The following is a 16,794-nucleotide window of genomic DNA, read 5'->3' as shown; positions in this document are numbered from 1 at the left end:
AGTTGCTATATTTGTAAAACACTAAACATTAAAATTAGGACAAGGAAGTTTCAAGAAGATTTAAACTTGCTTAAGTCTCAGACTCAGACTTTATGCCCATGGAATACCCACACGCCATTCATCATAAGCATGATGCATGATGCAGCACAATAGCCAGAGCTGGCAGAAAGGTCATTCTGATTGGTTATCTGCAAGGGATCTCTTGTAAGACAGGAGAGCACAGGTTTTTATCAGTTCATCAGGTAACAACGTTTTGTTTAAAATTTACCAAGCTTGCAGTTTATGCCATTGAAACTTTGAAAGAAATTTGAAGCATATTACGTGATTAAGTGTTTATTTGAATGGGTTACCACTTTGTTGCATGCCATACCACAGTAAATAATAAAGTTATAATTAAAAATAATCTTCTTTTAAAAACCACTTTTAAGCCATTTCAGAGCAAATACATAATTATCGAGATATATATAGATTATCGTCTATTTGCTAAAAAATATCGAGATATAATTTTGTCGCCATATCGTCCAGCCCTAGTTGATATGCATCAGTAAATCAGGACAGTGACTAAACAGTTAACTTCACATTGTTCCTCTTAGCAGCATGAAAAACAACTGTTATTCAAATTGTGATTATATTATATACAGAAAGCGAGCAAAGAACACTCCCTTTATAATCACTGAAGCTGTCAATCACTTCAGATCAGTGTGTACTCACTGACTGAGTTCTGCACTCTCGCCAAAACTCCCGTAATAATCAATGAAGCTGTCTACACTGCACAATACATTTCTTATTTACTACACCTTGTTTATAATGAGATCATTTGCAAGAGTGCAGCAGCAGAACTAACCATACGTTTCCACTGGCGCGTGGTGAGCAAAGGTGAGCGGGCGTTTTCAAATCATTTCTATGGAAGTCGAGTGCCGCGCTCTCGAGGTGGATTGTGGGATTGACAGCAGTGCAGAGAAAGCATGGGGAGTGGCCAAGAGCTTTAAAAAAGTTGAGAAGTCTCAGCTTTATGCAAATGTGAAGCGGAAAACCAATCACCGTGAGCACAAAGCAGTGACATCTGTCAGAAGTGCTTCAAAATCTACAAATTCAGTATTCAGTTCTTAAATCACATATTTATATTTAATTCCTACTTCAAACAGACTTCAAATGATGATTGCACACATTCATTGTGGCAATACTGAGGCTGGGTAAGCAAACTAAATAAATAATAAATAAATCAATACTGCTTGTACATTGTGGGCATTCGGAAAGGAAGCTGGCATCTTTCCAACTGTAATCACGTATATTCAAAACTATATTATTGGTTGTGTACTGAAAACAATGATAGACAATACACACTGGCTTTACATATTACAAACATGTCCCAAAGCGGCAGCTCTCTGGCCTGGTGAGTGGCTTTGAGCGGAGTCAGTCAAATGTACAGTCAGTCTGTGAGTGTGCGCTGAGCGGATTACTTCTGCGCCGGTGACTTAAAGGAATAGTTCACCCAAAAATGAAAATTTGCTGATAATTTACTCACCCTCAGGCCATCCAAGATGCATCTGAGTTTCTTTCTTCATCATCAATCGTTTGGGTTCAGAAGAACTTTATTTGTCGACTGGAGTCGTGTGGATTATTTTGATGCACACTAAATATGCATTTTGGACCGTCAAAAAATGGAGGACATTCACTTGCATTGTTTAGTGGAGGCCTGAAATGAAATCCTAAAAGTCTGAAATTCTGTTTTGATGAAGAAAGAAACTCAGATACATCTTGGATGGCCTGAGGGTGAGAAAATTATCAGCAAATTTTCATTTTTGGGTGAACTATTCCTTTAAACTTAAACGCTCTGATTGGACTTTGCATTCATGGACTCAACAGACATGTCTGTGATTTTGAAATATAAACATTGCTATTTTGTTATTTTAATCAAGCAAATGAAACACAGTTACCCATGGTTTTGGGAAATTAATTCTTTCAAACTTTTCTTTTTCAATTATTGCGATTGTTTTACATCAACATTTGTATCTCTTTATTTTGAACAGAGATGGTCAGTGTTATCATCAGTGAAGAACATTCTGTTTATGCATAGTTGTTTTAATAGTTTAATTTTCCAACAGTAGTTTTCAATTAAGTTTTGGCATTTAATGTTAACATGTGAAGCATGTGTTTTGAGAGTTCATTTATGATGCAAAAATCTTGAAGGAATTTTAAATAATTTTGAACCAATCATAAAGCAATCAGAAAAGTATCCACTAAGAATACATTAAGATCCTATTGAATAAACTGAAATTGTATTATTTCATTAACAATCTATTAGCATTCCTTTTGATTTTTTTTTCTTCTTTTATAACTGAAGTCAGCAATAAACATTGATACACTGACTGTGAATTGGCTATTTAGATTGGTCTCTTTCATGTAATACTATTCAGATGTGGTTTTACTGTCGAATTTTTAAAGCTGGATCTCTTAAATTATGATGAAAATCAGATCACAGCATTTTAACTATTAAAACAGTATCAGTAATCTGTTTTACTTTTACTAGTTTAACGAGATACGCATAAGTAAAATAAGGACATAATCAAAACCTGGATTTTGGGACTTCCGTAGTACAGCGACACTCGTTTCCGTCTTCATAATATTACTTTATCACTACTGTTCAGATTTATTTTACGTTAATATAAAGACGCAGACGTAACTAATGATGAAACTGATGCTGAATGGAACTGATTATAAGAACTACACCTCCCATGATGCATCTTTCACAATTGTAGTACTTCCGGAGGTGCTGTACGTTTATTTCTTCGCCCAGCAGCTGACGGGACGGAAGGTAGTACGATTATAATTCACACAACATTACCTTCACCGCACATCAAACTTATGTTATAATCAATGCTGTTACTTAAGAACTGCTCGTAATAATTAACTATTCATACACGGAACAAATGCAGTCAGTTGTAATGTGTGTTCACAACGAGGAAGTTTAACATGGTTTGATTGGACTTCAACATTCATGAATTTAAGTACATGTCATCTTTGTGTTGTGTGATGTTTACTAACTGCAGACAGTCTGCTCATGTTTAGTTTTGGTTTGATATAAAGCGCTTCCTAATGCTTGAACAGGTCGAACATAAAGCATTACATCTTATTCAGAAAAAGCAAATATGATCAGCTGCATCGCTGCCTATGCGTTTGTACATAACTTGTTAAGTGTGTTGTCAGTGTGGGTGAAAAGTGAGGTGATGCCCTTGGAGGTGACATGGCCCTTCTCACAATGCCCCCGCCTGGGCTGGAGGATATCCAGTCGGCTGGTCATGGGCATGGTGGGCTCGTACAGTTACCTGTGGTCCAGTGAGTCGAGCGTCTCTCTTTATCCATAATGTGTTTTGAATACTGTGTGCTATGAACATAATGTGTGTGTAATCAAGTATCCTTAATCTCCTTTCTCTTCTCTGTAGAGTATTTTAATTCCTTGATGGTGCACAACCATGATGTTTTGTTGGACCTGGTTGATGAGCGTCCTCAGGACACACCCCTTATTACACTGTCCAATCACGTGTCCTGCATGGATGATCCACACATCTGGGGTAGGTGAAGCCTCAGAGACAATTAATGTATAATGAATTTTATTTATCACACATTATACATTTGCACATGTACAGTGAAATTCTTTTTTTTTTTTTTCACATATCCCAGCTAAGCTGGGGTCAGAGTGCAGGGACAGTAATGTGTTTAAGTAATGAAAGCAGTCCTCCAATAAATGCTTCTGTTTGCCAGATGAGTAATAAATGGTCCAAGCTTGGGCTGCACGATAATGACAAAAATCATAATAGAGTGCAACATTCTGGTTTGGGATTTAAAAATCCCCTTCATTTGTCCCTAGGGGGATTGATATATAGATAAATAATAAACCTTTAAAGACAGACCTACTGTGAGCTCTGAGGTTGTTAATCGATGGTATATGCTTTTGATGAAGCCATAAGTCCACTGTAATGGGTAACGTGGGCAAGAAGGAGGTAGGAACTGGCTGAACAGTCAATGCAAGCTTTAATGACAGAAATGAACTTAAAGAAGTAACACATGGAGAGAGACACACACAGCAGCCACTGTTCTCTTGAACTGCCATCTCTGGCTCCCCTTTATCTCTCTTTCCTGCTGATTACGTGACTCTGCGCTGGCCGTGCACCCTCACGGCCCGGCCACGCCCTCCTCGTCACATCCACTTTATTTTATCGTCATTTAAAAAAAAAAAAAATGTTTAATAGCTGTTTCTGTTAAAGAACTATACTATCCATGATCCTTAAGAGAAAGATCCACTAGTCAGAGAATCACAGCATACAGAGTGTGCCAAAAGAGATCTGCAGCGACCGCCCACTCCCATGATGCACTGTGACTGATAGATTTGTATATATATATATATATATATATATATATATATATATATATATATATATATATATATATATATTATGAATATTTTGCAATATAAATAAAATATATTGTTTCTATACTTACAATCATCAACTTTATGTCCATAGTTTTAGATTCATCCAGTTTTTTTTTTTATTATGCCACTCACAATGCTTTATGGGGATTTAGTTCATTCCCTCATTAAAGACATTAAGTACACATTGTTAATTGTTTTTCAAATATTTTATGCTTCAAATCAAAGTTTGCAATGGTGTGATTCACCTTAGAGCTGGTTGGTTTGGTTCATCACTTAAAACTCTATTATGAAGGATTTTCTGAAATCCCTATGGAAGAAATGAATGAAGCATCTTCACTGCATGTTTACACAGTTTTTACATGATTGTTTGAGGCCTGCAGTTGACTCACTCACTGTCAGCACACAAAGTTCTGCTCTCTTGTGAATTCTCCCTTTATAATAAACGTAAGTTATTTACACTGCACAACAAATCTCTTTACTTACACCATGTTTGCCCAACTGCTGGGAAAACAGCACGTAGTAAACAGGGAGTAGACTTTTCATGATTAGTTCAGATTAGTTAGTTGCCGCAAGGCAGTGGTAATTGATATCTTGATTGTTTATCTGATTAATTGTACAGCTATAGTTTTGAGGTAACCAGTAGATAATATGCATACAGTGATGGTGTTTTTGCACTGTGTTTTCAGGAGTCCTGAAGCTCCGGCAACTGTGGAACTTTAACAGGATGAGATGGTGAGTGAGTGCATGCTCATGTTAACACTCCTGTCAATTGAGCTTCAGTTCATTTATCATGTGTGTGTGTTTTCAGGACTCCTGCTGCCTCTGATATCTGTTTTACAAGAGAATTCCACTCCAGCTTTTTCAGCAGAGGGAAATGTGTGCCTGTAGTTAGAGGTGAGATCATCTAATAATTCTCTCTCCTTTACATACATTTCTCTCATTTCTCTTTTTGTTCTAGTTTCTCTACTTTAGTCCTTTTTATCAGAAATATATATTTTATACAAAGCCAGAATGGACTGCATCTAATGCATCTCGTGTAAAGAAGCACAAAAAGATTTTTTTAGCTAACGATTGTCCAAAAGAGAATTCCTTGTTACAAACTATGGCCAAATCATTATCCATAGTATAGCTGTTGTGTGTCAGATTAAGATTAGTGTGTGCACTAAGTTATAGTACATTGAAAATGGTATGTCAAATCTGCATGGTTAAAGGGACAGTTCACCCAGAAATGAAAATGTTCTCATCATATGATAACCCTTATGCCAACACAAAGATTTTAGAAGAATATTTCAGCTCTGTAGGTCCATACAATGCAAGTGAATGGTAATCATACCTTTGTGCTGCCTTTGTGATTTTTGTAGGCTACAAAAGTGATCCAAAATACTCCAGTGGTTAAATCTATATCTTCAAAAGCGATATGATAAGTGTGGGTGAGAAACAGATCAATATTTAAAGCTACACTGTTACTTTTGTCCCTCTAGTGGTTGAAGCATAAACGGCTTTTAAAAAGATTTTGAAAAGGTGCATTTGTTTGGAGCTAAAATTGCCCACAAACCCTTGAACTAAGCACAAGCCATAAGCACTATGGTAGGATATGTGTATGTATCATGTGGTATCAATACTGGCATACTGTCGTACTGAATACTTAAAGTACACATTTTCACATCACCAGTGCAGTTATGTACTTTTTGAAAGTATGCATATTGGGGTTCAGCCTATGTCAAGCATTGAAGACAAGCTATTCTTTGAAAGTTTGCAAGATTACAGAATGCATTGGAAGATACTAAAATATATTTGATAAGTGCAAGTGTTAAAATGAGGAAGAAAATATGGAATTGAATTTTATACAATCTGTAATGACCGCAACTGGCTGAAATTCCTCCTTTTAGGTTCTAAGTGCTTATATATTGAGGATGTTTAACTACAGTATTGTCAATGGAGTTGAGAGAAATAACCTTGTTTATGAGTAAAGGCCCCGATATACTTCTGGAGAAGTTCTTCTTTGTTCTTCGTTCAGGGGTAAAAATAAGTTCTTAACAGCCGAGCAACAGTATACTGTTTGTGAACATTGAGACACCAGTCACACCGCTGTGGGAGGCATTTAGAGGAGCATTTAAATATGAGGACAATACATGTAAAACTAATGTGACATTAAAATGTGTTATCAATGACTTTATGCCTCATTCTATGAGTAGAATTCACATGAGATCAGTAAAAGGAGTTGTTTTAAACACTTGATGATGATTTTAAGTAATATATGCTGTAGAAAATGTTTAATTTGTCTTGTTTACATTTAGAATTCATGGCGCTAATGTGCTAACACACTATAATATGTGCTGATTACACTCTGTTATTGTGATATATGATGACAATGATACTACTGCAAAGATAGGTTTATAAAAGTGTTAATATTCAGAATAAAGACAAAAGAATGATAAAAAGAATTGCTTTTGCTGCAGATGGCACATAAGTGAATGGGCGCTTGAGAGTATTTGAGTAGATTTCCTTTTGTAGATTTTGTATCTACAAAAGACCCCCAAAACACACACACACACACACACACACACACCTTTAATGAAAGAAAACCTGTCCTTTTGTACAAAATGAGTTAACACAGTTAATGTCACAAATTTGCTTATTTGATTACTGATCACGAAATTGTGTGGAATCTTACATATTTTTTATATAATGTCATTCTAATCATGTAATCCCTAGCATGTAAGCAACAGCGAGAGTGGAGCAGGCTATTTTATTTATATAAGTTTTCCGCACCTGCATTCCAATCTACATCTTGATGTAATCCTTCCTCATGATCACGCAGTGTGTTTTCACCAGATGAATGGGAGGCTGTGACGAGACTCGCGCTGCGCGTGCAAGCCATTCACGCGTCACAAGCCGATCAACTATTTAGCCCTTTTCTATGAATCGCATCTGCAAAATCCTAAAACTTTATTTCCAGGTTTCATTTCTATTTTCAATAGACTCCGATTTTTTTAACCCCACCATGTGGGTTTATGTTTTCTCTTTTAATCGTTTAATGTAATTTTGAGTGTGACCATGGTTTAAGGAGGGTGTACCTGTATGCAAAATCTCAAGGATTAATAGTGGTGTTTTCCTTATTACATGACTTTTTGTTCTGAAAGCAAAAAGAAACAAATGAAACACTGAATATAGGCTGTCATCCGTGCAGTCTGACCGAAGCAAAGCGGGTGCGATTACTTGTGCGATTAACAGAAAGTGAAGTGCTACCTGCTCGTGATGCACAAATGGCTTGCATGCGCTGCACGAGTCTGTTGGGTACACTGCAGTCTCGTCACATTTGAACTTTTTGTTTAGTCTCCCATTCAGCTCATGAAAACATGCTGCATGATCATGAGTGATCATGAGGAAGGATTACATCAAGATGTAGATTGGGATGAAGGTGCAGAATTTCATACGACAATAGTCTACTCCTCTCTCGCCGTTGCTGGCGTGCCAGTGATTACCCCTCTGTGTGCCAATGCTGGTACGTGTGCCATAGGTTGTCGACCCCTGACCTAAATGCACACAAAAACACCTTTTTGGCCAGATTTTGTTCTAAATGACGTCATACCCACTCTTTCTTTGATTTTGTATGAAGAATATCTGGGCCTTTATAGTCTTGGAGAAGACACTGTTTTTGAAAAGGTTTTTAGTCCTGGTTAATTTCTTATACTTTAACTATAAAGGTCAATGTACTAAATACAATAAACATTTCAACTACCCTCTGATTTTTAGGAGATGGAGTATATCAGAAAGGAATGGACTTCCTCCTGGAAAGGCTAAATCATGGGGAATGGGTACACATATTTCCAGAGGGTACAGATGTAAAAAACACATTTGTAACAATAAAGGAATATTTTTTGTTCAATACATCTATGGCATAAAAAAATACAATTATTTTTGACTCTTCTGTCCTTTAAAAAAAAAAAAAGGAAAAAATCGAGGTTCCAGTGAGGCACTTACAATGGAAGATAATGGGGAAAATGGAAGTGAATGTGGCCAATTTTTGGAGGGTTTAAACAGAAATATGAAGCTTATAATTTTATAAAAGCACTTACATTAATTCTTCTGTTAAAACTTGTGTATTATTTGAGCTGTAAAGTTGTTTAAATCATCATTTTTACAGTCATTTTAGGGTTTGTTGTCATTACATAGTCATGGTAATGAAGTTGTAAAATTGGCAATAACTTTACACAGAAAAGGTTTGTAAGTGGTTCTATCACACTAAAATCAAATTAACACACATATTGTTTCCGTCTTGTGGCTATACTTTTGAAACAGCGTGTATTTTAATGTTTATGGTCTGGCCCCATTCACTTCCATTGTAAGTGTCTCACTGTAACACAGATTTTTGCTTTTTTAATTTGTAAAGAAAAGGAGGGGCGAGTCGGAACTATTTTTTGTGGAAATCAACATTCTGCCACAAATGCTGTTGATTGAGTTTAATTTGTATTGAACCCGGAATATTCCTTTAATGTTTTTAGATTGTATAACTTGAAATAAATGTTGTATATTTTGTCTTCCCAGGTAAAGTCAACATGACAGGAGAGTTCATACGGTTTAAATGGGGTAAGATTTATGCTCCATTATTATGACACCACTTGTTTTGCACTGATTTTGGGAAATGATAGTTGTCATTAAATGCATGTTGTTTTTTGACAGGAATTGGTCGTTTGATTGCAGAGTGCTCTCTTCATCCGATCATTTTACCTTTGTGGCATATAGGTAAGTTATGCAAGTACATACCAGAAAACTTGCAAACTGCTCAGAGTAAAATAAAAACTGTTTTTCATTAGACTACTGATATGACTGAAGTCTTCATATCATGTGATGGAGTGATTTTAAACGTAGTTTCTTTTAATATTTCTTTTTTTAACCTTGTAATCTTTAATCAAAATGTCATAACTTGTCCTTCACTGTTATGACTGAATCTTCTCTGCTGACATATGTGAGACAGCAGCAAATAGTCAAAAGTTTTTAGTCAGTTTTAACTCTTGCCCCTTCAAGAGCCTGTCATGTACACAAACCTGGCACAGAGATAGTGAACAGGTGTATTTTCTAAGGATGGATTATACCACTTATTTTTACTTTTTTTATACGATACCAAGAACTATTAATGACAATATCGCCAATACCGATATCTCTATTAAATTAATTATTAATTTATTTAGCAAATTCTTTGGATACAATTTTAAATCTTATTTTAAAATCCTTTTTTTTTAAATTATTATTATTATTATTTATTTTATTTTTTTTTTACATTTATAGACCTAAAACAGAAAATTGTAAGACTTTTATTTAGTTTAACCTTACAGAAATTAACTATGGTTTTACTACAGTACCCACAGATTTGTGTTATGTATCTAAATTATAGACAGTGATCATAACCATAGTTTAACCATGATATTTGTTGTAATGTTTTAACATTTAATTTTAATAAACTTACATACCCTTCATAAAAAAATTTCACATTTAGATTTTATGTTATTTGATGTGATTTAACTCCAGATACTGTATGTTTTTGTCATTACCTCAGCCAAGCACTGCTCCCTCTGTCTGAACGAGTGCTCTCTGTGACTGCTTGTGTCTTTCAGCAGTTCTAACCTTAACATGAGAAAGAGCAAATAGGTCTTATCCTTCTCAACCATTTGCTACACTTATTTTTTCACATTGAAGTTTATGATATTACAAAGCATTCATTTTCATGGTAACATAATAATTTCAATAGTTCAAAAATCAAACAAACTTTAGAATCATTTTTTTTTTTTTTAATGTGAGGATTGATCAGGGGTGAGGCCAAATAAGGGTCAGAGTGGCACTGGTCCACCCAGATTGACGCTGGTCCACCCAATCAAAACTGCTGGAATATGATAATCATGATATTCCTGTTATAAATAAAGTTAGAAAATTTTGGTTTTATTTTTAATAAGAAAACTTTTATATGATTATGGTGAATTGAAATGGGTCAGCATGCTTCTCATCGAGTCACTCGTTTCATGCCTGTAAACTAATCCACATTGCTTTTGTCTCACTTTTACATTAACTTAGGGGTGTCGTAGATGTTTCTGTAGATGGCATTTACATTTAGTCATTTAGCAGATGCTTTTATCCAAAGCAACTTACAAATAAGACACATAGCAAGCAATTTGTCATACAAAGTTTAACAACATCTGCAGTACAGGACTGCCAAGTTCTCACAGTGGCTGGAGTAGTAAAGATGCTAGCACAGAAGAAAGAGACAATAATTTTTTTGTACATTTAAGTGCAATTAGGGAGGGTTGGTTAAGTGCTTGCGGAACAGATGTGTTTTCAGCTGGTTCTTGAATGTTGAGAAGGTAACAGCAGATCGTGTGTAGGTTGGAAGTTCATTCCACCACAGAGAAGCAGAGAAAGTAAACGAGCGTGAAATAGACTTTCAGCCTCTTTGTGATGGGACCACCAGGCGTTGCTCATTCATAGACAGCAGAGCACGAGTTGGAGCATTGAAGTATGAGGATGCAGATCCATTGGCTGTCCTGATAGCCAGAGTTAAAGCCTTTAATTTGTTGCTGGTGGCTATAGGTAGCCAGTGAAGTGAAATCAAGAGTGGGGTGACATGAGCCCTTTTTGGCTGATTGAAGACCAGATGCGCAGGTGCATTCTGGACCATCTGCAGTGGCTTAATTGTGTTAGTTGGAAGGCGAACCGACAAAGCATTACAGTAGTCTAGTCTTGAAATGACCAGGGCTTGGACCAGGAGCTGTGTAGCATATTCAGACAGGAAAGGTCTGATTTTCCAGATGTTGTAAAGCACAAATCTACAAGACAGGGCTGTTGATGAGATGTGTGCAGTGAAATTAAGCTGGTCATCTACCACCACTCCCAGGTTACGGGCTGTTCTGGTTGGAGTTAGTGTAGTTGAACCAAAATGAATAGTGAAGTTGTGGTCAACAGATCGGTTGGCTGGGATCACGAGGAGTTCTGTCTTGGCAAGGTTGAGCTGAAGGTGTCATTTCTTCATCCAGGCCTAAATGTGAGAGGCAGGCAGAGATACGAGCTGAGACAGTAGGGCCATCAGGCTGGTAAGACAGGTAGAGCTGCATATCATCTGTGTAGCAGTGGCAGGAAAAGCCATGTGCCTCAATGACCTGTCCGAGTGATGATGTGTACATCAAGAAGAGGAGGGGTCCAAGCACTGATCCTTGAGGAACCCCAGTGATCAGCTGGTGTGTCTTGGACACCTCTCCTCTCCAGGAGACCTTGAACGATCTGCCAGTGTGATATGACTCAATTTCTGTGGTTTGACATGCGGGTAACATCCAACACACAAACAACAGCCACATACTTTATACAGTTATAGGGTGACCATACGTCTTTTTCACTAACCTGTCCTTTTTTTTTTTCGGACTTCTTGCTGGGATTTACACTGTTTTTGCATTGTTCTTTGCATGCAGCTATTTCTGTCTAAGCTGCCATTGCTTTGGCAGCACGAATGTACAATTATTTGTCCTGCCAATAAAGTAACTTAAAACTGAAATTGGAAGTTTTCCTAGCCTAGTGAAGTGATCGCTACAAAAAAAATTAATAAAATTAGCAAATTTTAACACAAAAGGATGCAGAAAGGGATTACTTTCCATACAAAGTAATAGCAATTATTTAAAGGAATAGTTCGCCCAAAAATGAAAATTCTCTCATTATTCACTTACTCTGATGCCATCCCTACCGAGCCTCTAAAGGGTCAGGGTAGTGGGGGAAAATTAGTTGGGTGTGGAAAAAAAATAAGCAAATGCTTTGGCGTTCTCTCGCAAATTATTTTGCGTTCTCTCGCAAAATGTGTGTCATAAACATACATACATATAAAATAATAGTTGATATTTGAGAATGGATTAAATTCCATTAGGCCTGTAGTTTGGGAAAACACATATATAAAAACGGTCGTTTTTGTAGAACTTTATTAAATATGTTGCATTTTGAATTGCATTAAAATCATATATTTTCTGTTTTTTTTTTTTTTTTGCATATGCCATATATCAGATTTATGTATGATGTAATGATGCAATACAGAACGGAGTCACTGTATCTTCTCACTCTACACATTTACAAGATACAGTTTTCCACAAAAAGTAGGCACTGGCACCTGTCATCTTGACTTATCTCTCATAAATGCAGAGCATTCTGGAGCGGGAATGCATATATGAGAGCATAAGTTTTGTGAGAGAACACAAAAGCATTTGCTTATTTTTTTTTTTTCCCATGCCATACATTTTTTTTCCCCACCACCTTGGCCCTTTAGGGGCTCCATACATCCCAGATGTGTATGACTGTCTTTCTTCAGCGAACACAAAGTTTTTTAGAAGGAGATAGAGCTCTGTCAGTTCCTTATAATGGAAGTACACGGGTGCCAGCACTTTGACGGTCCAAAAGTCATATTTAGGCAGCAATAAAGTAATCCACACGACTCCAGTTGATCAGTGAATGTCTTCTGAAGCAAATCGATACGTTTGTGTAAAAAATAAATCGATAATTAAAACGTTAACTTTTAAAAAGCACTTACTGCCAGCAGCTGATGCAAAGTGTGACGTTAGCACGTTGGCGAGTTCATGCGAGAATTTGGAAGCGGCGCTTACTTACAACAGAAGAACTCTCGTCACGTGAGAGTTCGGCCATTTCAAACTGCATCAGAGCCTTGGATGGAAGTGCCGATTTAGAGTTAATGTTTTAATTATCGACTTAACAACTAATTATTGTTATAGTACCAGTGATTGTGCAACTATACAGTAAGTATTAGGCTGTGTAAATGTGCAAGTATTGACTCAAGGCTTAGGAAAAGGGTATGCTTCGTTATATTCACAATGAAATTAGCGAATAGGCACAGAATAGATGTCAACCCTGTTTCACCAAGGTCCACCAACTTGGAGATTTCTGGCCTCGCCACTAGGATCAATATTCTCGATACAACATCAGTATCGGAAGTATAGATACTTTAGGATCGATCCTCCCATCCCTAGTATTTTCGTCTGTTTCCCACCCAAAAGCTTGTTCAATTCCCCATACTTCCTTGGTTACTGGCCCACTGGCTTGAATTTTTACATTTCGAAGGAGGAGGAATAACAGCAAATTTGCTGTTGTGTTTGAGGCATTTCACGCTTGAATGCTTTCATCTAATGCATCAGCCGGATGGGGGAGAATGTGGCTGGAGTTTACTTATATTTTTAAAGCAGGCATTTTTTGGAGGTTTCTTGGGATGTACAGCATGACATACAACAGTGTTCTTTATTCTTTATATTTACTGTATTGTGATTCAAAAATTGAAATGTAATATTTTACTTGCCTGTTTCTCATTCATCTGCATTGGAGCAAAGACCGCTATGTGCTGTGTGAGTTTGTGGGCTGGTTATGGGTTAATGTCGGTTAGATCGTCGTTCAGTTCTCAAGTCAGTGCCGGTGGTATTTAGATCGATTCTCTGTTGTTTAAAATGGCTTTAGATGGAATATAGCATGTCACACCACAGCTTCACAAAAATATTTAACAACTATTCAGTTATATTCTATAGAGCTATCCAACCAATGAAAGTGTAAGTTGAGAGGTTAGCAGAAATCTGACATTTTACATTTTGGGAAAATACACTGATAAATGGTTTACTTATAGTTCTCTCTGCATATTAAGTTGGGATAGAATTAAGTATTTTAACAAATCAGCTTTAGTTGATATTATTGGTTAATAAATGTAGCACAAAGTTTTGTTTGTGAATTAATATTTGAGCTATTCTTCATCTTTTACTCATTTTACAGTGTGTTTATTTATCATAAATGTTTTTTTCTCAGGTATGAATGATGTCCTACCAAATAAAACTCCATACATCCCTCGAGTTGGACAGGTTAATACAAACTTCATATCAGTTATATTTTCACACTTAGCAGAGCAGTTTTGACTTTGAGGTTACTTCTGTTTTGTGCAGAGAGTAACTGTCCTTGTGGGGAAACCGTTTACAGTCAAACACCTGGTAAATGCACTCAGAGCAGAAAACACTAGTCCGGTAGGTGCTTATGTCACTTCTAGTTTTGATTGAGTCAATAAAATCTTTTTTTTCTTTTCTTTTTTTTTTTTTACTGTGATCTTGCAATGGAGCAAAACTATTCAGTAACTCTTTACAAAAGTTTGTATACTGTAACATTTGATGATGCAGCAGTTGAATGAACTATAAACAATACTTGTACGGCATTTATTCATTTTGTTCATATACTAATACATTTATTATATAAATGTATATAACATTAATCTACATTAACAATAACATTAAAAGTTCTAAATGTTAGCATTATGAGCTAACCAAAATTTACTATGAACAGTAGTTAATTTATATATTAACCTTAATGAATGAATGCTGTTGAAAATATTATTCATTATTAGTTCATGATACTGTACTGTACAACACCTCATTCTAAAGTGTAAACAGTTCCTTTTCTTTTCAGATGGAAATGCGGAAAGCAGTGACAGACTTTGTTCAAGAGGAATTTTACAGTTTGAAAGCCCAGGCAGAGGCTCTTCATCAGAGGATAAAGAGCTGCACATAACCCATGAAGAGACTTTTGTCATTATATGAAAAAGGGCTGTGCAGAAACCCAGTGAGATAACTTTGAGCTCAAATCTCAGCATGGACACTGACGGTTTGTTAAAGTATCATGTTCAGGAATGTTACGGAACAACCATGAAGACATAATTATGAATATAATGCAGGTATCTGTTCATCCTTGCATGGACAATGAGATTTGGCCTGAAACAAAAACAGAGATCATCTGTTATTAATCTGTTCATCTGTTATAAATGATCAGGGAGGCATGAGTATGAGTTGTAACACCTGAAGCGAAATTTAAAGAATTGTTTTACGTAATGTTAAGAACGTTTAACACTGTGGACATTGTTCAAGTGATTGGAAATGCATGTCAGACTTCAGACTGTGGAACACATTATGTTATATTCTCCCACAGTATTTGTTTATATTTTGATGGTACAGAATTAGTTGACCTATCAAAAATAGCATTGGCATTTAGATTGATCAAAGTTCAAATTAGAAAATGTATTTAGTTCTTTTACCAGAAACACATGACACTGTATCAGGGAAACATTCGATTTGTTTGATTTTTATCACTGTGATATAAGAAAAAATGTTTGATATATAAATTCCACTGATTGCTTTTCTCGTAGCTTGATCAAATAATTGATGACAAACAGACTAGCATTTGATTTTTTTTTTTAAAGAATTTTTTTAAAAGTTTAGAAATTTGATGCAGTATTGGTGTATTTTTTCTCTTACTGTAAATACTGAAGCTTTGCTGTGTTGCACCTATTCTTGGGGGCGTTTGGGGTGGGGGGGGTTTACTGCTGTGCACTGAACATGCACTACACAGATGCCTTTAACGGTTGCCCTCTGTCACCATGTCAACAACCGTTTCTCCCGCTGAAAGCATTTCAGTGCGCTCCTCCCGCGAACATGGATGGGGGAAAATGGGCCCCATGGCCGCGAACTGGGCCCCATGGGAGTTGTAGGCCCCTGGGCTTCAGCCCATATAAGCCCGTGCATTAAGGCGCCCCTGCCTATACTTATTTCTGCCCCATCGCATGTGAATTTATCATTCTCATTTATCATTTACAACTCATTTGCAACTTTCATTGTATCTGCTGATAGAACAAGCAAAATCTATAATCACTATGTGAAACATCTTACACATTTTCTTTCATGGTTAACATTTTCAGTGAATTGATGAAAATGGTGTTTATAGCATAACATTTGCATTTATTCATTTAGCAGACACTTTTATATAAAGCAACTTACAAAATGAGGAAAGATGCAACATAAGTGATTCATCTCAAGGAGGTATTAGTATGAAAAGTGCTGCATTACAGTTTCAATGGCATTAGAAAAGTATAAGCCAAAACAGAGATTAGAGTGCAACAAAAAACATTTTATTTAATTTGTTTTTTTTATTGCATGGTCAAGTGCTCACGAAAAAGTTGTCTTTAGCCGTTTTTTGAAGACAGAGAGGGAGCTGCGTGTCATCGGCGTAGCAGTGGTAAGAAAACCTGTGTGCTTGAATGATGGATCCCAGTGATGTTGTGGATATACAGAAGAGAAGTGGGCCAAGCACTGAGCCCTGAGGTACCCCAGTAAGTAGTTGATGTGCCTTGGACACCACAGCTCTCCAGGCTACCTTGAAAGACCTACCTGAAAGATAGGACTTGAACCAGTCAAGCACAGTCCCTGTGATGCCCAGAGAGTGTGAACAGGAGGATCTGATGGTTGGCTGTCAAATGAGGAAGGATGATCTGGATCCAGCTCTCACCTGTCTCAGGTTTTCAGTGA

General features: G+C 36.6%; 1 protein-coding gene across 1 annotated transcript; it reads left to right on the top strand.

Moving 5' to 3' along the window:
• The first annotated feature begins 2,742 nt into the window (after positions 1–2,742).
• Positions 2,743–15,719, top strand: tafazzin (tafazzin, phospholipid-lysophospholipid transacylase). Its single transcript, XM_051661246.1, has 11 exons — positions 2,743–2,815; positions 3,208–3,336; positions 3,444–3,572; positions 5,119–5,164; positions 5,241–5,326; positions 8,189–8,269; positions 8,981–9,022; positions 9,116–9,178; positions 14,258–14,310; positions 14,392–14,469; positions 14,906–15,719. The coding sequence occupies exons 2-11, from the start codon at positions 3,228–3,230 to the stop codon at positions 15,005–15,007; spliced, it is 789 nt and encodes a 262-aa protein (XP_051517206.1). The 5' UTR covers positions 2,743–2,815; positions 3,208–3,227; the 3' UTR covers positions 15,008–15,719.
• Positions 15,720–16,794: the final 1,075 nt, after the last annotated feature.

This window comes from Myxocyprinus asiaticus, chromosome 29, assembly GCF_019703515.2.
Source record: "Myxocyprinus asiaticus isolate MX2 ecotype Aquarium Trade chromosome 29, UBuf_Myxa_2, whole genome shotgun sequence".
Lineage (NCBI taxonomy): Eukaryota > Metazoa > Chordata > Actinopteri > Cypriniformes > Catostomidae > Myxocyprinus > Myxocyprinus asiaticus.
This window is presented reverse-complemented; position numbering and strand designations above follow the sequence as displayed.

Bases quoted from the DNA above. Each gene is read 5' to 3' on its own strand.
- tafazzin (XM_051661246.1), top strand. From the start codon at position 3,228: ATGCCCTTGGAGGTGACATGGCCCTTCTCACAATGCCCCCGCCTGGGC. The intron at 3,573-5,118 runs GTAGGTGAAGCC...CTGTGTTTTCAG, and splicing joins GGATGATCCACACATCTGGG to GAGTCCTGAAGCTCCGGCAA. The intron at 14,311-14,391 runs GTTAATACAAAC...TGTTTTGTGCAG, and splicing joins ACATCCCTCGAGTTGGACAG to AGAGTAACTGTCCTTGTGGG.